We start from the raw sequence: 19,498 nt of genomic DNA on the forward strand, positions 1-19,498 counted from the left end.
TGTAAATGAATTGTATGAGTGAATGGAAAATTGTGTTGACTGAACAGCAGTTGTTCTAGACCTGGATCATGTGAGCCTGAACCTGTGAGCATCTTAGCTACCAAGATGCTACATAGTGTAAATTAGAAAATGTGTTTCTAAGATTACAGAGGGCTGTATTGAAACAAGGATGCTGGATTAAAACAATCAAACTTTATTGACAGTAACACAAGAAAGACCCCGGCCTGCTGGGCCCATATCCCTGTAAATCATAATAACTGCAACTACACAGAGTGTTCACAACTACATGCAGTCAAATGCTGAGTATTCTAGATGCCGTATACTGGTACTAAATAGTTTGTAGTATTATCTGGAGCTGTGCCATTATTTTGGTACTTAAACAGCAGAATAAAAGATCACTGAGCTGAAAGTTGAAAAACGGGGGATTGGTGGGACGCCGGGTCATGCTCATGTCGGGGTTGGGGGGGAGGAGGAGGGGGGAAGGGACAGATGGGGTGGATCGTCGGAGGGATTTTCACAACGCCTGGACACTGGGGGAAAAAGTGTTTGGGTGGAGGCCCGCCAGGAGCCATGGGGCCAAAGCCTCCAGGGTGTCTAGGCGGGTGTCCTGGACGTCCTTGAGGTCCTGGAGGTCCTGGAGGTCCTGGAGGTCCAGGAGGAGGTCTACCAAAAGGAGGGTGGGATGCAGGGTCCAGATGTGGAAACGGCGGTTTTGTACAGTTGGCTACAGTGGGAGGTGTGTGGTGGTGGAAAATTGTGTCGTTCTGCAAAAGAGAGGATGCATCCCATAATAGCAGTTGTAGTCAGTGTAAATAGTCAAAATCATGAAATATTAGTGCAGCACCATATAAGGCTGATGTTTCATTTACTGATCATGAGAAAATGATGTTGTGCTATGCCTTTTGAGCCTTGGTCAGTTTGTTGGGAATAACCACTAGAGTAGGTGTAGGTGCAGTAGAAAAGGGTGTATTTTACAGTCTGTCCACTTGAGGGTGTTAGCTTGCAATGCATGCAATTTCCCAAAAGAGGAGAGCTCACACTGAAAGGGAGTATTGGGGCAACCCTGCATAACTAATACAAACTAAGAATGACATTATGTGGCTACCGAAGCTGTAATATAACTGTGGCTGTTGCACTGCCATACAATTATTGTTATACCATAATATACTGTATCATGAAGACAAAGCACACAGCATAACCTTCAGTATCTTAATCTGGGTTGTGTGCTGGCACTCTCTATGAAACATTAGGGTGAAGACAGGTACCTGGATATCAAATATAGTGCACTGAACATCCACTTCACCATTCCCAAGCAATGTTGACTCACAGAGACCATGGTGCTGTTGAGGGACAAAGACAGATGTTTGGAACCATGTTTACGATCAAGAAAGAACTCACTGACACACAAAATGAAGCAATGTCCCTATGCTCTCATAGCTCGGTGGGTCACAACAACACTAGAACAAATCGAGGAGATCAACTTTCCAGGGAAAAAGTGAACCGCGTTTCTGTCATGGCACAAGTGGGGAATAAAATCCACTATCACACTCACAGCTTCATCGTCACAAAGAGTAAGGCAGTTGTCCTGATCTTCTGCTTTAACGTCAGCGGTACAGTTAGTTTCAACAACTGCAAAATCAGCAAAGATGGACTGTCCCATGAACGTCCACTGCAAGGACAAATGTGGAAAAACAAAGAGGTATGTAAGTAAACATAAGCACATACTGTATACAGTACATGCTATATGCTATACATGAGCACACGTTGTATCTATATGTATCATATTGACAGTTATTTACAATCTTATTGTTTCTCTAGCCTCTTCTTAGGTGTCCCTTTAGATGATTTTACCAAAAGACAAGACAAGGTGACCACACGTGTCCCACCTGAGTTAACATCCTGCCAATCTCCATCAGCCTGAAGTGTTTCTCGTGCTTTTTCTCCTCGTTGAATTTCTTGACAGCGCTGCGGACGCTGTCCAGACCTTGGGGGTCATGTAAGGGGATCAACGAGGGGCAGTCAGGGCACTGTCTGTTCAGTTCCTCTGCAGGTACTGTGGACGACACATAAATCATCTGTGAGACTCGGGGGACCTATGTTTTCTTCATTTTTTTATGGCTGCATTGGGGCAATGATGACATGATAGTTGTTAATTGTTCCTTTTGAACTTTTGTGAAAGAGTTGTATAAATCTGCCAACTTTATGTGAGATTTATGTACTGTATATCATGTCATTGTAAAGCTGTCATTTGGAAATAGTGTATTGAATTAATTCATTACATTTGTGATGGACTTTTTGCTTGCTTTATCTACTTAAAAACAATTTTATTGCAGTTGAATATTCATAAACATGGAGATGTTAGGTTTTGTAAATAAACTCTTATTATTTTCCAAATGGCTGATCAGGATCATAGACAGCTCAGTAGGCTAGCTTGAGCTGGAATGGTTGGGTCTAAATCAGTGTGTGTCACCTGCATTAGTTTCGCAAGAGTATTTTTCAACGATTGCTTTCCCGTCTGTCTCCTTCACTGTCACACTGCATGTGGACTTGACTTGCTGAGTGTAAATAGAGAACAAACAGACTTCATTTTTTTACGAGGCAAGTTTATGTCAGATAAGATATGGTAAGAGGAAACGATTACTCTAGGCATGGTCTGCCGACCGGCATTTGAGAAAGTAATGGCTTTTGGCTTACTGTGTCATCAAATTCACGAATATCACATTTCTCTAATGGTTTGGGGTCGATGATGTGGCATTTGGTTTCACCTAAGGCCAAATCAAGAAGCAGCTGACATTCAGGGGTGCCCTTGAAGGATCATAGAGGAAGAAAAAAAAAAGTCTTTGGTTCAGGAAAATATTTACTTGTTTTCAGATGATTTCAGGCTTTTTATTCAAGTTTTTAAACACTGGATTGTCAAAAAGAACTCCCAAAAGAGGGTTAAACATTGTTACTAATTTCACACATAAAAAGCAATCTTAGTCAAAAATTCTTCTTCAGCAGAAAAGCTCCCTTTTGTTGAGCTGCACTCACCTTGTTCTCTGCTTTGGCAGAGGTGATTTTGTCGAGACGGAACTTGTAACCACGGTGATGGTGGTGGTTGATGAAGTGCTCAGCCACCTTGGCGGCCGCCTCCTTGTCTTCCTCCGTGCAGGTGAAGGGCTTGTCAGTTGGGGGCAGGCTGGCGGCCAGCACTGCGGGGATGGCCAAGGCTAGCAATAACAGTCCCCTCATGCTGAAGGACTCAAGGGGCAAAAAAGCAGAGGAGCAAGTCCTGCAGGCTCATTTATACAATCATCTGCACTATCTGGCCAAAGGGTAAACAATGTGGGCAAAAGTAAACAGCTGGCTTGTTAAAATAATCCCTGTTTTAGAGAGAGAGAGAGAGAGAGAACGGAGAGGAGACGAGATTTCAGAGTTTATAGAGCAGAGTATTCTGAAGCTGACCGGAGAAATGCAGCATCCATGTGGTTGATAAGAGTTGTTAACACTTATGTTTTCAAATAAATTGACCCAAATATTTTGCATACTTGGATAAAACCATTTGAATCACATGCCTTCTATAGACACGTTCCTCAATAAGCAAGAGGTTAATTTAATTTTTTCCAAAATCTGGATGTATTTCTGATATTTTTAGCATCATTTGGCAGTTCATTTGTACTGTATATGTGCTATTCTCTCGCAATAGGATTTCAGAACTTGATGTGAAAGACGTGGTTGGGGTGTTTTTGAGCACAGTAGCAATAGCCCTTGACCATTCTGACAGCTTTTGAAATGAGTGATTTGCACTGGTGTTAGAGAAAACATGTAAAACTTCAGTGTCCTGACACTTGACTTTTATTGTTCCTTTGTGCAAGATCAAATTTAGCACCCTCTCTAACTCTTAATATCCTAGCATGCAATGAATTCTATCCTCATAAAATAGGGAAAACCACAAAGAGCTATTAAGAAGAATCTTTTCTGGTAAGTGCTCTCTTCGGCAAAAGTAAATCAAGGCAAGTCAATGCATGTCTGTGTAAATGCTTAGTCATCTTTAGGGTAATTGTGTAGAAATGTTAATCATGTAATGTATGCTGTTTTACTATTACCATTTATTTGATTAGATTGTTTTTGGTTGCCCCTCTGAATTTCACTCTCCATAAATGAATACAAAGATTCATTTGTATGTATTTGTCCCTTCATTTGTTTGTATTTGTATTCATTGCTTTGTAAATAATTAACAAAGACTAAATGTGCAATATGTCGAAATCAGGGACCTTTGCTCCTAAGTTGAGTACAAGTTTTTAAAACCATGCAACGGTTGGGTAATCTCTTTACCTTGCTCTGTGTGTGTGTCCTGAGGTGAGGTCTTCATCAAGTAATCAATAATATCACTGCCTCACAGATAACCAATCAGTAACACAGGATATTATGATAGATTTTATACCATGTAACCTTTTACAGGACAGCTCAGAATAAAACAAAAACAAAAACAAATTCAGTTGAAGCCATTTTAAGCAAATATCTCATTCCAGTAATGTATCGCACGCTGTGATTTGATTGATTTCCCATTTGCCACTTACTGAGCAATAAAATGCTTAAAAATTTAGCTCACTAACGTTCTGATTTTCCAAGGGCTATAAATTGTTTGTGAATATTTGTTTAAGACTGGACCCAACTTTCCAAGTGAGTACATTTGGTGCATCTTAATATGCACAGAGTCAGTTAAAGAGTCAATCACACAGCCAGTGCTCAGCTCTGTTGAAATACCCGTCCAAGGATACTGTAGCATAGTCACCATATGGCCTATGACTATGGGCACAAAGCCTGGTATTTCAATGGTGGAAGATTATTTTGAAGCAATAACAATTGTTTTATTTTCAAAATAAATTCGATGATCGTAAAATACCATTCCAAAAATCTTCACTGAAAAGCTTTGGGAATCAAGTTGCTGTCTGTTATTTAACATACTGTAGGTGAAAACAAGGCTATCCAGTTGTCTGATTGGCTCTGACAATTTCATATTTCTGGACTGTGACTGATATGGTTCTCTCTCTACAGAGTGGTGTAGCGAGGAACCCCAGGGCAGGAGCGGAAAGGGGAGTCTCCACTGGGGAACACCGCAAGGAACACTGGGGTGTGGGGAGGTTTGGTGCCAAAGATGGCATGTCTCTTCCTGCGGTAAGGCTTGTAGCGGAAGTCCGCCGAAGGTCTGGTGACGGTGACCCCAAGCTCCTCAGAAGACTGGGACTCTGATGACTCCTCGCTGGAGGACGCTGCAACATGTGGACTCACAACCATGGGGTCATAGGTCATAGGAGTATGATGGATGGGGTCCAAGAGCCTGTCGTCGGGCACCACAGGTGGCTGAATGGGCGTGTATGGGTTCGGGTTCGGACCCGGAACTTCAGGGACGACAGCATCGATTCCAGTACCCGGTTCCGTCGCAACAGTGGGGGGAACATCGTGGACCACAGGCTTTACATTGACCTTGGCTGAAGAGCCAAAGCGCTGAGCAAAAGCAAAACAACAACACAACATGAGAACCGGCGGCCAGAATCAATCAGTTTAATCATAGGGATGAGTGTGTGGGTGTGCACGTAGATCTGAAGGCCAAGCTTTGTTAGCTTTGGCAAGGACACTTCCTGGCGCTTTACTCTTTGTGTTGACTTGTCAGCACTACGATGTGGGTTGTTGTATGGCTCTGAAACCACAAGGTTTGACTGGTTTGGGCTCTCAATCATGTTAAGAGATGGAAAGAGAAGGTTCCAGGAAGAATGCTCTCTGTTGCACGGCCAGCCACACTACCCCTTGACTTAGAAAATCATAAAATTTACGGTACCTGTGGGTGGAATATTTCACAGGACACCTTAGCATCTTGTTGGAACCAGCTGTTACCAACAACAACTCCAGCACAGAAACCAATGGGCTGCAATGAGACAATAGCCAGGAGTGGGCAATCAGCAGATGTACAGGTAAAGACAATGAGATACTGGCATGTAGTTAGGGGTGAGCAGTGAGACAAAAGCATTTAATGGACTGAGATAATGGACTTCATGTTTCTGAATTGCTATGGCAGCGCTATTCAGGGTATTTGGTTGTTAGAGCCAGAAGGGTTCCAAGTCTTACAAATGATGGAAATATGAATAATAACAGTGGCTCAGCTATGGCCCTCTGGCTCTCACCTTTCTCACAGCATCCACTGGCTCACAGAAACCTGAGGCAGTTAGTCCCTCTCCACACTCTGCAATGGTAAACTCGACGAAGGTGCGCTTAAATGGTACACGCTGCAGAAACAAATTACATTATTGTCGACAGAACACTTCATTCAATTACACAGAACCGTATCTTTGAATTATGCAACGAGAAACAAAGAGTTGTGAATGCATAACCATTTAGATTAGATTCAACTATTGTCATTGTGCAGAGTAGCCTACAAGTAGGTACAGAGGAAATGAAATGCACTTTGCATCTAACCATAGGGTGACCAGACGTCCCCGGTTTCAGGGTTTTCAGTCCCCGTTTTTGGTTGCCTGTCCCAGGGAAAATAAAGAAAAACTACCTGTGTCCCCGTTTTTTGAAGATAAAACTTGTATTTCAATGAGATTGATAGTCAAATTGAAAATGTCCCCGTTTTTTCCACATTTTTGGGATTATGTCCCCAGTTTTGGTCTCGGACATCTGGTCACCTTAATCTAACCAGAAGTGCAAAAAAAAGCACAAAACTGCAATGTGATATCAGTATAGACAGGAAGTGCAAACCCACATTAACATTAACAAATATCATTCATTATGCTAGCAGTGTCTTGGATGCGCTATGATTAACTGTACTAGGGTGCAGTAGCCACGGTTTCTACTGCACAGGATGGAGGTCTTACTGTACTGTACCTGTGCAGAGGCGCGTGTGATGGTGTGCAGGGCCAGGCTTACAGGAAGTGTGCTCTGGGCCTTGTACTTGTTGAGTGTGAGAAGAGCTGCTCCCAAGGCCTCTCGGCTGTCCACTTGGAGCAAGAGAGGACAGACTGGGCACGTCTTCTGAAGCTTCTCTGGTGGATCTGGGACAATTGGTTACATTTCACTTTCACCTGAAATTCCCCTTGAAGTATTAAGACACTAAACAACACAACAACATACAACAACAACAACAACAACAACAACAACAACAGTGCTGTCCAGAAGGAAAGGAAGGCTGAAACCCTTAGATGCAAATGAATACAGATGTCAATGAATTGGTAAAGAAGAGGGACAATAAGGTACCTGGTACTAGAGTGCAGTCATAGCTGTATAGATACTCGTATCCGCCAGCATCATGAAGAAGGGTTATGTTGCAGTTCCCTGAAATTTGCTAAAACACACAAAAATAAATCTTGAAACGAAAAGACAAATCGGTTAGAGACCATGATAGCCTATGTTCATATTAGCCTACTGCTTGTATGTTTCACTCTTCCTGTGCGTGGCTGATGCTTTCTCTTAACATTCACAGGCCAAGATCTTTCAGAATTAAATCATCTTGACCTTTGGCTGAGTAGCAGGCAACCAGCAATAAATAAGACAATGCAACTAGGATTTCTGTAGAATGTCATATATTACTGTAACCAAAGTTGTGCGACGGCCATCCTCCGGCCTCCAGGTATTCCTGTTTTGAGAGATACATTCTCATGTTTTTGAAGTGAACGGATCAATACGGAACTTACAGTTTCCATGAAAGGTCGTACGTCACATCGCTTCCAGGGTTTGGGGCTCTTCACGTGGCACTTGGTCTCGAGTACATCTGCATCGAGGTAGTAAACTTTTCCAGCGGGTCCCTGCGAAGAAGAGAATTATTACAATGATGTAATGGCAAGTTATCGCAATTTTACTCAAAGAGAACCGTTTCCATACCTAGGCCAACACTATATTAAAAAGGGGTCTGGCCACAACCTGAATTTGAGGTTTTGGCATAATAATATATCATTACAGACAGTTATAATAGTAATTCACACAGCAAAACAAAAGCTTGCGGGTGTTGGCTAGCTGGGGAAATTAAAACTGCTGCTGCTGTTTGCTGCCACACCAAAGGACTTAATTAAATTGGCTCTTACGTCGTGACGGTCATTCAGAAACATCACCATTTACCCTCAATAAATAATTCACTCCCAAATACTTGTTGATTCATCTCAGATTCCACCTGAATAAAGCTACACAATTAGGCAACAGTGCGTAACTAAAATACAAATTGTAGGCTAGTCTATTAAAGTAGAGCTAAACTAAAATAAACAGTTTTTCTAATGTAATCCATCTGACCTGTGCGTGAAGCTGTACGTTGGTAATTCTATTGAGAGCAAATTTATATCCCGTCTGTCGATCTTCATTTATATAGGTGATGGCAAGTCGAGCCAATTTTTCCACGCTTTTGTCATCACAAGGAACAGGTGTTAATTCTATCACTTGAGCCGATACGTAAAAGACATTTGCGAAAACAAATGCCCAGGCAAAAGTGGATGAACTCGCTGTCGTGAGCGAAATCATTTTTGTGCTGTCAGCCGTCATATGAACATTTGGTTCCAGATAGTGTCCAGTTGTTTACATTTGCTGTTCAACATGGCATTGGAATGCTGAGAAATATTAACACTGCTTTTGAATGCTGGCCAAATCTCTTAAGCTGGATATATTGATCTTCCCAACATGAAAGTTATATTATATTCAAACGATAAACATGACCAAACTAATTTGTTTGGTCACATATACGTACTTAAATCGTTAAAAAAAAAAACCGTTTATTGCAACTAGACCTCGTCAATAAGCCAGAGTACTGGGGTGCAGTATTAACAATGACCAGAGGGGGGAGTTTTAGGCATGGTAAAGATGTGTCTAGTGTCTACGTCGAGTAATCGAATTACTATGGGAATTACATTTTGGTTGCAAACATGCGGGACATTATGTACCACTATGAACCTGAGATTCCCAGGTAGGGACCGATAAATGGCATTATTAGGTAAAGAGTTTAACTTCTAAAAATCGTTATGTGAGCAAAACTAATTTGAGAGAATGGGAGAAGTGTGTGTGTGTGTGTGTGTGTGTGTGTGTGTGTGTGTGTGTGTGTGTGTGTGTGTGTGTGCGTGCGTGCGTGCGTGCGTGCGTGCGTGCGTGTGTGTGGCATTTTAACCATCCAGCAGTAGTTCACAATCATAAGATCTTTATCCTCACCATCAGATGCCTCATAATCTTTTCCAGTGTGCTCCTGTCATAGGTGTGCGCAGGGTTTTGTACAGCATGTTCACATAGTAGGAGAATGCTTCTTAACACCCGCATGGGGAGAGTATCAGAGGACATAGCTGGATCAAATCAAAAGTGAATATCTTATCCCTCTTGGGTGTTTTAATGATGGATATAGTTGACTGCAGTAGAGGCCAGTCGTCATAGATGGCATAGAGTATTTAATTTGGCTTGTGTTTCACAGATAAATCTAGCTGTCAAAATACACATGTTCACTTGTTGTACTGGCTGTTTTTCTTGTAAATTTACAGTATATGTTGTATATGCATCTCAGGCTTGCTTTAGTAAGTGTACATGTATTTAAATCCTTCACGTTTGTTTTTAAAGCATTTCTACAACAGACTGAAGTTAAATGACAAACTATATGAGTGTCTGCGAAACAAGTGTGTGAGTGTGAGAGAGAAAGAGAGGGAGACAACAGAGAGGAGGAGGAAGAGAGAACACTGTAATTTTCCCACTATTAATAGTTTACTTTAAGTAACGCGAGAAGGGTGACATCGGAAAATATGAGATCCTTTTGTCTTGCGGTTGCTGTGGATCACCAAAAATATGTGCCCAATTATCTGAAAAAAAGGAAAACCCATTGTCATCTCATCAATCAATGGCAAATACGTCACACAAAAGTATAACTTCCTTGTCCCTGCCAGTACTGTGCACTTTGTGTCAGATTGTGGCTGAAGTCGCCATGACAATGTAGATGTTACTGTAATTACACAGGCATGCAATAAAGTTAATACTCTAGCTCACAAGTCATTCCTCATCATTATGCACTATCCTGAACTGAATGTCTGCATTAGTTTGGGTTCTAGCAGCTAAAACGACAGCCCTCCCCTCGCCTACACCCAGGAAAAGGAATCAATCAACCATCTGCAGGCTGCCTATAAATAAAATCAGAACTTCAGAAATGCTGCAGGAATGTCTTGGACATTTCCCTCAGAAGTCAATGGTAGTTCTTTTTCAGTCCAGAACACTTAAATATTTTGTAAAAGGGGACATATTTACACAACCTTGCCCCTTTGTCTAGATCTGAGAGGCGTGTAGGAACCCGGTTCTGCTTTCAGCTGGCAAGCGCTCAAATAAAGCAGCGCCTGTTTTCTGGGAGACCCCTGTTCCCCTGACTCTCCTAAGGGGCTCTGCAAACTGGGAGGGTCATCATTATTACAGCACCCCCCATTTCAGTGACTCAGTAACTCCCCATTTATACACTTTAGAAGTCCAACCAAGTGCAGCGCACTATTTGTGCAAATCACCTGGAGCACATGCATCCTGCGACCTCAAATAGGCCACAGGCTATCCTCTTGCCCCTAATTTGAGGCACTCTTTTACAAGCCACGGCTTTCCACATTTTCTCACTCTCTCCACTTATCTTTTGAATGGATCAATGCCTCCATCCTCTCCTTTTGGAAATTCATGTATCCAAATTGCCTGCAGACCCACAGGAAAAATACACATTTAGCCATAGTGCCTTCATATTCCTCAACCAGAGCCAAGGTTTTTCCGCACCCCGCACCCCGCAGTATGCCACAAAAATATGTATAAAATGGCATTTACTTCAGACATTAATAAAACTTATTCGGTCGTCCAGAGACAAATAATACCACACCAATGGAACTGGATTTTTTTTTTTCAACTTCAACTAAATTGTAAACTTTTTTCTCTTTCCTCTGCTGCTCGTTTTCATAATGATATCCTACAATAAAAGTTTAACTATGATCAGTACATTCAAAATACTTACATGGAAATCTTAATTATGCGAGCCACGACTGCATTTAAAAGTAATTGAATTATTTGTAATAGGTCTGACCTTGTTGGCACCATGTAGCAGTTCAAAAATAGAATATACAACGGCGCTCGCCTTTGGCAAGTGATAAAGTGCCACACGTGCAAGCATGGGGGAGTGTCTGGGAAGAAAGTGCTCTAGTAGTGTCACAGAGAGGGAGAGAGAGCGCGCGTAACAGTACGGCAGCTCAAACCTGATTCTCTAACTATTCAAACGGGATTTACACGGACTAACACAGACTCATAACGCCCTTAACAAAATAAAATAAAAATATAAACAAACTAAAGGGGTTCTAGGTTAACTATGAAAATGTTATATTGGCAGCTTGCCACTGTCGTGGTGTGGTGCTTGATAGGGTTTGCTATCGGACGGAGAGCTGGTGCTGAAGACGGCGACAATCTCGAGAAAACAAACAGCGCGCGATGCACCTCGCGATGTCTGACTCTCCACATGACACAGCTGACGGCTTCATTCAAACATCTTCAGGTACAGTAATTCCGCATTACAGCTTCCTTCACAGGAGGACACACAGTTATTTCTTCTTTAACTAAGTAGTCTAGACATGTTAATCTGCACGCCAATATCAACACAGGAGATGTTTCGTTGTCTGTCCCAATCTTTATGTGCTGGAGTTAGACGCACTAACCCAAAATTACTATTCCAAACGTGGCGGGCATTTACAATGAGGAAGTTCTCACGACGTAATGTATGCGGTGGTCCATGACATTACTTGGACGTTAAAACTAAGCCATTAAACGAATAGTAGTAGTTTAAAGTTCTCAACATGTGTTATGTGCAGTGGGTGGGAATGTCATTAAGCGCGAGGGGCACTTTAACGTCCGTCTGAGTGAAAAGCAAGGCGTGAGAGCTGCTCTGTTCGCTCGGTCTCTACATCCCCGCCACCTGGGAGTTGGGTTATGAAGGTGGTCCCCGGTTGACTGAGAATAACCAAATTCACTTCAATGCAAGGTGTACTGTAGCTCCACTGGTTCTCAGCTCTTTGGCGTGGTAGTGCTGAATTGAGGACGCGAACACGTAAGGTCTTTATAAAGTGGTCAGAGGCAGAGAGAAAAGTTTTCATGCTTATTAAAATACACGGTCATCACCGCCACATCATGTTTTGGCAACTGTTCCACCCGCCCCCCCTCTCTGGCTCTCACACTCGGTATGTTTGAAAAGTAATGTGTATATTTTATTTTTTATTTGCTGAGTCTGATAATGTGTGTGTGTGTGTGTGTGTGTGTGTGTGTGTGTGTGTGTGTGTGTGTGTGTGTGTGTGTGTGTGTGTGTGTGTGTGTGTGTGTGTGTCTTAGTGTTTATGTATATATGCTCCATGGGGCCTGTGCCATTTACCTCCCCTGCAGATGGGAATATGCTTAGGGGTCGAGCCTCCAACACAGCACCAAGTCCACAGCTAGTAAATTTCTCCTTGATGCAATTTTCTCCTCTGCTTCCTGGTAGTTTGTGGCTGTGATTTACATGTAGGGGTGAATGGGTGAGAGACCTGAGTGCAGGGCACTATGATCTATAGGGACTTCCCACTGGGCTGCTTTAAAAGGACTTTTAAAAGGGTGATCTGGAGATGAGGAGATCGGATGTGAGGTGACAGAATGTTTTTCTACCAAATTTCACTTCAAAGTAGTAAAGCATGATCTTTTAAAATTATTATTATTGGATAGCTTTTAAGGTGTCTTGAGTTAAGCATGAACCACTGGTGATGATTTGTTATTTTGTAGATTTTTCAGTGAAAAAAACGAGACCCATTGACTTTTTATGAATGGATCCACAATACCCAAAATACTGAGCGTCTTTTTCAGCTCCTGTGTAGGGAATAGAGAATACTCCTCACACAAAGTGTCACAAAGTGCTGTTTGATCAGCTGCAAAATTATCCATATTTGTACAGTAGCATCAGTTGCCACGCTTCTCTACAGTCAGCTGTTCGGGATGCATTGTTTATCATCCATCAAAACATTGTATTCATTTTTTGAATGGGAGAGCAACTGAGGGAGATGGAGAGGGAAAAACAGTGATTCGATAAGAAAGAGAGAGAAGCATATTCAGAGAGTAGACACCCTATAGAAACAGATGCCATGGGAAATTTAAATATCTTATGTTGGTATAAGATCATGCCTCAGGAATGTCTGTACTTTGAGTACTATTGGCAAGCTTTCAGTTTCTGTCAGAGCCAATAGTGAGTTAGGATCAAGTCTCACCCACTGTGAAATGAGATGATAGATATATATCCAAATAGAGAGAATTGTTTCTTCAAGCTTGCCTACCTCTGTAAACACAAATGACTTGACGGCACAAGCAGTGCCCTCCCTTTCTCTCCCTCTCTTTCTTCACTTCTTATGAAGAGGAATCACACTGCCTGCCTTGATAATATGATACACCAGCAGAATCCCGCAGGTCTGGAAGGAAACAGCGTCTCAACGGTTACTCCATATTTTAACAAATGGCCCGTTAACGCCTCTGTCAGACCCCTCGCTCCCACACCTGTGACTCCGTGGTCCATTTCAGGGCCGCGTGAGGAATTGATGGCGGCACAGCCGACGTTTCCCTTTTATCTACCAGTGCAGATATTTCTGAGCCTACAGACAGATGTCGAGGGTTAACACTGAGCTGCTCTTTGTCAGGAGGGTGATGGATTTCTGGCACAGACGCAGTGGGATTGCTCCTCTGTGTGCCACGACTTAAATAGCAGCTGCAATCCGCCAGTTAAGCTTCCCTTTCCTGATCATGTTGTTTTAATGTCAGGTGTCTGGGATATGTCCAGTGTAGGGGTGCAACGATACACAAAATTCATGGATTTGTGTGTACCTTTGGTTTTGAAGTCATGGCTCAGTTCATTTTCGTGAAAGTAAGCATGTAGGCGCTGCTAACCTACATTTCACTGACAGTATTGCTGATGCGCAATGAGAATAGTATTTTGAAAAGTTATCAAAATGTTTTTACGTTAATTGACTAAACTGACATAGGCTACAGTCTTCCACTTATATGTTTGTGTGGGTACTCGAATGTGATGAAGACCCAGTAGGGTCGAAACATTGCTTGTTTTTAAACATTGAATGAGAGCAAATAGCAGTGTTGCAGACTAGCAGTGTTGCAGACTTTTATTGAAGGTACTCGAATGTGAAACATGGTCTGCAAGCAAAACAGCCTACTGCTGATAAAGACTACATTTAGTGCTTTCGGGCTACACTTCTACATTGAGTCTGACATCCTGTAGGCCTACCTAAACAGTTTGGTACGAATATGTGTCCCTTTACACCCCTAGTCCAGTGTAGGGACGAAGGTCTCATGCATTGCATCTTCACAGACACTCTCCAGTCTTGAACAAATACTCCTATCAAATTGCTGTATTCTCATACCACTCACAACGTTCATGATGATGCCAATGGAATTGGTTATATTATAGCCTTCTCCTAACAAGCACATTTAAACATGTTAGGACTCTGGAAGGAGATCTGTTATCTTATCGTTGCAGTGACAGCCATGCTTTCATTGGGCAATGAGAGCATCTAGCAGTACAGGATCCCAATGATTATTTACAGTTAACAGTTCCATGACTGGACTTGTTTAATATTTGGAAAGCATGATGTGTGTGCCTCTAATTAGCCTCTGATGACACAAATGCACTGGTGTGTAATAAAAGGACAAGTGTGTTATGGAAAGAATGATGGCATCAACAAAGAAGATGATAACGGTTATGATTATAACAATGTGACGACAGTAATGGTATCTTGCACGTCAGTAGCAGTCACAGCATAATACACCATATTTGATATCATGGGGACTATTTCATTTAATAATGCCATTACTATGCAAAGTATATCCTGCCAGAGTAGTATTACTCAAAAAGGTTGATATATTGAGGGAAAGTCCACTTTTTAATGAAACAACAGTGGCTCTGTGCCTGCTGTAGTGCGCTGTAGATTAAGACTGGTGCTCTATAAAAACAGATTTGTGTGCTGGCTTTAAATGATGCTGGGTTACTAGCCTGACTGAAATGCTTAATGGTTTTCTCATAAGTACTGTATGAGCATTTGCACAGCACAGTCATAGGCCCTGTGTGCTTTAGACAGGCTGTTTTTTAGTTGTGGTACTTGTAGGAGTTATTGACACATAGAGCCAATTAAAATTCCCAGCAAGACTACTTTTGTTAAAATGCATGTTTATGGGAGACGGATGGCGGGAGGGTTTGGGGGAGGGGTTTGTGGTGGTGGTAACATCATTTCACACCACCTCTTGCTGCGCATTAACGGTTATATTTGAACGGGAAGAGAAGTAGGGGAACATGACAAACTCCGACCTCAGAAGGGCTTTTCGGGGAAATGACGTCGGCGCGCCATACCCAAAATGGGCCGTGGAAGTGTGGGGTCGCGGTTAAGGTTAAGGAGGAGTTGCGTAATTACAGTATGTCACTTGTGTGTGTGTGGGTGTGTGTGTTTGTGCCCACAGCTGTAATGATGAACAAGTAGCAATTTTACACCCAGGGCTATTAAAACATCACTTTCCTTTTCTGGTATTGCCCCACAGCCTAAAGAATGTAGCAGTATTGAAAAGAATCATCTGCTCAGTGTGCAAGCTGCAGGAAACAGTTAACAAAAGTTTGCAGCACCTTCCTTCTCCAGATGCACATGAATGCTAATGTGAACAGGTGGTGTGTGTTGTCAGAGGGATTGAACAGAAGGTGGTCTACATCATCACCAGTTAATTAACGCTGTTAATGTCCAGGTATATTATATTCAAGGTCATTTGTCTTTGAAAGGGCTCTTACAAGTATTTCTGCACAGTTTGGTCAAGCTGTCATATGTTATGAATTGCCTATGTGAAGCCCCGAGATTGTGATGCATATTGGTGAGAACAAACTTTGACAGACTTTGTGGTTTGGCTCCAAGGCTACTCTTGTGATAAAGGTGTCTTGGCAACAGAGCATTAACTGCTAGGTTACCCGTTAAGTACCTGTTTAATAATTACCTGTCCCATTATTTACTTCAAGCATAGGTGAAGCTGACACGTCACTGATGATACAGTATGTTAGTGGATTGACCTGACCATCGTATGTGAAAATTTAGCCTACAGTAATCAGTCTTAGGAAGAAAAAGTATTTTTGCAAAGAGTAGTTTAGTTTTTTTATCTCCAAAATGACATACTCTAACTGAAACGCAATATGCAACATCTGATCAATCATGACTATCTGTTTACTTATGCGGTTTTTGAATAGTGTTTCTACTACAATAATGTTGGTTTATGGCTCCAGTATCTATCTCTAGTATTATGGCAATTAGAAATGATTACTGTGTTTTATCTCTATCTGCAAATTGTCAGAGACGGCTGTGAGTGGCTGCCACTGAATTGCATGCCTTTTCAGTTGACATGTAATTGAGCTATTAAATATGGCGGTTAGCGCTGCATGCATGAAGTAGTTCTTCACAGTGGAGGCCCCCTTTTATAGTTCCAAACTCGTTCTTCCATTTGCTCTTGTATCCATTAAATCCAGCTAATTTTTCGATGCAGATTTTTACTATCGACTCTCTCTTTCATTTTCTTTATTCTTTGTTTATCTCACGTCAGTGCCAGTCCCTCTCTCCGAAATCAGTACAGTAAATGGTGTTGCTTGGCATGTGTTCAAGAAGAGTAGCTGTGTGCAGGACAAATAGAGAGTAGCTTCAAAAAGGAATATAAGGTCCGCAACACTGATAATTGCTCCCGTTCATTGTTAAAAACAAGCAACGTTTCGACCCTACTGAAGCCTGATGAAGACCCAGTAGGGTCGACACTTGGCTTGTTTTTAACATAAACGGGAGCAATTATCAGTGTTATTACATTATATTCCTTTTTGTCTCTTGCCTTGTGCCCTCGGACGAAATGCTGTGATTGGTTGAGCGGCAGACTGATCCGGGGTCAGGGAGAGAGCCAGGAGGGGAGGGGAGCCTCAGAAAGGTGGCGTTCCGCAACAGCCCCAGACAGAAACCATTACAATCAAGCCTGCGCCGCTTACCGATCACGATAATGGCAGATTTAGAAAGACGGCTAAATGCCTGCTGCGGGACGCTTTGCTTGTCTTGTGGGGTTGGAGTGAGAGAGTGATGACAAGGAGAGAGAGGGTCCTAAGAGACAATAGTTACCTTCTCTATGATATTGTGTGTGCTCGTGTGATGTGATAGTGCGTTCATTAATGTTGATCATGTAGATATCTGGTTGTTTGTTCCTCTGAATATGCACACGTATTACGTACTCAACATTATTTTTGCATTATGTCCTTTAGCAATGCTATGTGGATTCATGGTAATTGCCACTAAAGCATTTTTGACTTTAGGATTATGATAGACTGACACAGAGCGGGAAAAAGACGGAGAGGGAGAGAAAGATATGTGTAACGAGAAAGCTCTTCCGTGTCTGCCCGGGGTTAACCTCCTCAGCAATTTCATGCAGCATTTTTGCTGTCAGATGTCGTAAAGTGTGTTTAGATAGGTTGGTGTGTATGTCTTTGTGGTGAGTGTTCTTTTTTCCCTCCCCCCTCTCGTGTCTCGAGTGAAGTACAGTAAAACAGCTGCTCACATGTGGGCTCGGGGCCGGGGGGTGCAGGGGTGCAGAACAAAGCCTCTGACCACTTGCCCGACTGACAGAAAACAATCAGATTGCTCCAAAGGGACACCTGTGGATGGCAGCTGATGACGAGAGCCGACAAAGGCCATGTCTCTACTTCTGCCACTTCTCTCTCTCTCTCTCTTTTCCCTCTCCCTCTTCTTTCTTCCTCAGTTTCCCCTGTGACTCTGTCTCTTTTACTCCTTCACCCTCCCCCCGTACTCTCTCCCTCTGATGATATCTCTTTGATGGGTGCTGTCAGGACTTCCTGTGTATATGGTTGGAATAGCCCAGGAGAAATTCCCATGAATGATGTTCACTGGTTTTTCATGTAAAGCAGAAGGCAGGCAACAACACACTGGAAGAAAACAGAGATAGACACAACATGGGGAAAAACATGTTTGTTTTGGTGAGAGGACTGCCACTGTTTAGAAAAAGTGTTTATTTTGCACAGACGTGTGTTGTTTAGTCTAAGTCTAGACTCCTCTACCCCTGTGTCCTTTATTTGATACCTTTAGACTAACTTTCCTTGAGACGCTTGTCATTTAGACTGGTGTGGATAAGCTTTGCCTCAGACAAGCCCTTATCACAACAATGCATCTCTTCATCAAAGGCTTTTAGACGAGTCTCTCAAGCTAAATAGTTATTTAGGCGGATTAAGAACAGGTCCCTGTGTGCAGCCACAGGCAAAATTGCTTATTTTCCTTCAGACTTTGCATTTAACTTTCGTCAACTTTCAATTTGCCACCCCCTTCTCCCTGAAGAACATCTGAAGCTTTGTTTTTCTTTGTGAAGTTTCACTGTCTCCTTACCATCTGTTTGTGACTTAAGTTTCCTCTCCTTGAAACCTCATTAAGAAGATGTTTAGGTACATCTCCAGGGAAGATATTACTTTGGAGCAGTCCTGCAGAGATAGCAGTTTTGTGTGTGTGTGTGTGTGTGTGTGTGTGTGTGTGTGTGTGTGTCGGGGGGGGGAGGGGGGGGGGGGCACTGCAGGACTCCAGCTTTTCAGACGCAATGGTTATTCTTCACCTGCTTTGGTATAATTAAGAGCTCACAGGAGTGGGATGAGACTGAGATTATGTAAGGACCGTGAAATGAGTTTGAATAGTACAAACAGTGGTTTCACAGAAGGGGATGTTTTGGATGGGACTACGGAAGGTGAGATTGCACATTTCTAAGTCTTTTTCTCACTGGAACTATTTTCAGTTTTACAGATTTTAAAAGCACTTAAATGTACTAACTGATTTTGACAGATGCTTGAATTCATCTCAGATTTATTTTCACTACAACAGCCACAATGACTTTCACAGACAGTCTAACTACGTATTTAAATGGGTATGCTTTCATTCAGCATGAAATTTTGTAAATTTATTTGTTTGCTCAAAATTGTTCTGATCTTAATTACAGTAGCTGTGAACAACCGTCTGTTTTTTAAATAGGAACATTATATCCCTCTAAATTTAGATCAGGCTCTTCCTGGGTTGAAATAGTTTACAGTACGCTGGAAAACAGACATTACTGACCACCACCACTCAGTTGTTCATGACTGACCTTCTCTCTCATCGATATTCCAAGTGTTTGTGTGGTCAGGTGTTGACGTGCACTAGAGCCTGTGGCTTCGGCCCGTGGTAGAAACTCCCATGTTTACAGGCTCTGTGATTCATCTGTGCCCGACCTTCCTCCTCACATACGGCACTGTAGGTCACACAATGCAGTCTTGTGGCAAGGCCTGGAAAACATGGCATATGGATTAGCCTTTGAGAGGTGCTGAAATGTCGTAATATTATACATAGACCACACGGCAGTTCAACGTCTTTGGAGCTGGAAAAAATGTCCTTTCATACTATTTGATCAAGGCAGCTAGTAGCTCATTTTGGGATTGATGTAATGT

At 42.3% G+C, this 19,498-nt stretch overlaps 3 protein-coding genes across 4 annotated transcripts in view; 1 reads left to right on the forward strand and 2 right to left on the reverse strand.

Moving 5' to 3' along the window:
- Nucleotides 1–177: 177 nt before the first annotated feature.
- Nucleotides 178–3,268, reverse strand: ahsg1 (alpha-2-HS-glycoprotein 1). The gene is made up of 7 exons (XM_062556831.1): nt 3,031–3,268; nt 2,695–2,805; nt 2,471–2,555; nt 1,887–2,053; nt 1,553–1,669; nt 1,266–1,340; nt 178–764 (listed from the first exon to the last, which is right to left on the reverse strand). The coding sequence occupies exons 1-7, from the start codon at nt 3,229–3,231 to the stop codon at nt 396–398; spliced, it is 1,125 nt and encodes a 374-aa protein (XP_062412815.1). The 5' UTR covers nt 3,232–3,268; the 3' UTR covers nt 178–395.
- Nucleotides 3,269–4,403: 1,135 nt separating this feature from the next.
- Nucleotides 4,404–8,569, reverse strand: si:ch211-262h13.5 (uncharacterized protein LOC571127 homolog). Its single transcript, XM_062556830.1, has 7 exons — nt 8,260–8,569; nt 7,671–7,781; nt 7,234–7,321; nt 6,865–7,031; nt 6,162–6,263; nt 5,819–5,905; nt 4,404–5,487 (listed from the first exon to the last, which is right to left on the reverse strand). The coding sequence occupies exons 1-7, from the start codon at nt 8,503–8,505 to the stop codon at nt 5,032–5,034; spliced, it is 1,257 nt and encodes a 418-aa protein (XP_062412814.1). The 5' UTR covers nt 8,506–8,569; the 3' UTR covers nt 4,404–5,031.
- anos1b (anosmin 1b) overlaps nt 7,027–19,498 on the forward strand; it is a 50,590-nt gene continuing 38,118 nt past the window's right edge. The window contains exons 1-2 of one of the 2 annotated variants that reach the window (XM_062556829.1): nt 7,027–7,809; nt 11,336–11,497. In XM_062556829.1, the coding sequence (XP_062412813.1) occupies nt 11,462–11,497 (36 nt within the window). In that variant the 5' untranslated portion in view covers nt 7,027–7,809; nt 11,336–11,461. Of the gene's footprint in view, nt 7,810–9,043; nt 11,498–19,498 lie in introns of those variants that run through there. The other variant, XM_062556828.1, reaches the window with a different exon arrangement.

The sequence above is a fragment of the Sardina pilchardus genome, chromosome 15, assembly GCF_963854185.1.
Source record: "Sardina pilchardus chromosome 15, fSarPil1.1, whole genome shotgun sequence".
NCBI lineage: Eukaryota > Metazoa > Chordata > Actinopteri > Clupeiformes > Clupeidae > Sardina > Sardina pilchardus.

Coding starts and splice junctions, on each gene's coding strand:
- ahsg1 (XM_062556831.1), bottom strand. CDS start 3,231: ATGAGGGGACTGTTATTGCTAGCCTTGGCCATCCCCGCAGTGCTGGCC. Junction 2,806..3,030: donor CTGCCAAAGCAGAGAACAAG/GTGAGTGCAGCT, acceptor TGATCCTTCAAG/GGCACCCCTGAATGTCAGCT. Junction 2,054..2,470: donor CTCTTGCGAAACTAATGCAG/GTGACACACACT, acceptor TGTCGTCCACAG/TACCTGCAGAGGAACTGAAC.
- si:ch211-262h13.5 (XM_062556830.1), bottom strand. CDS start 8,505: ATGACGGCTGACAGCACAAAAATGATTTCGCTCACGACAGCGAGTTCA. Junction 7,782..8,259: donor ACGTACAGCTTCACGCACAG/GTCAGATGGATT, acceptor TCTTCTTCGCAG/GGACCCGCTGGAAAAGTTTA. Junction 6,264..6,864: donor TCACACGCGCCTCTGCACAG/GTACAGTACAGT, acceptor TTGTTTCTGCAG/CGTGTACCATTTAAGCGCAC.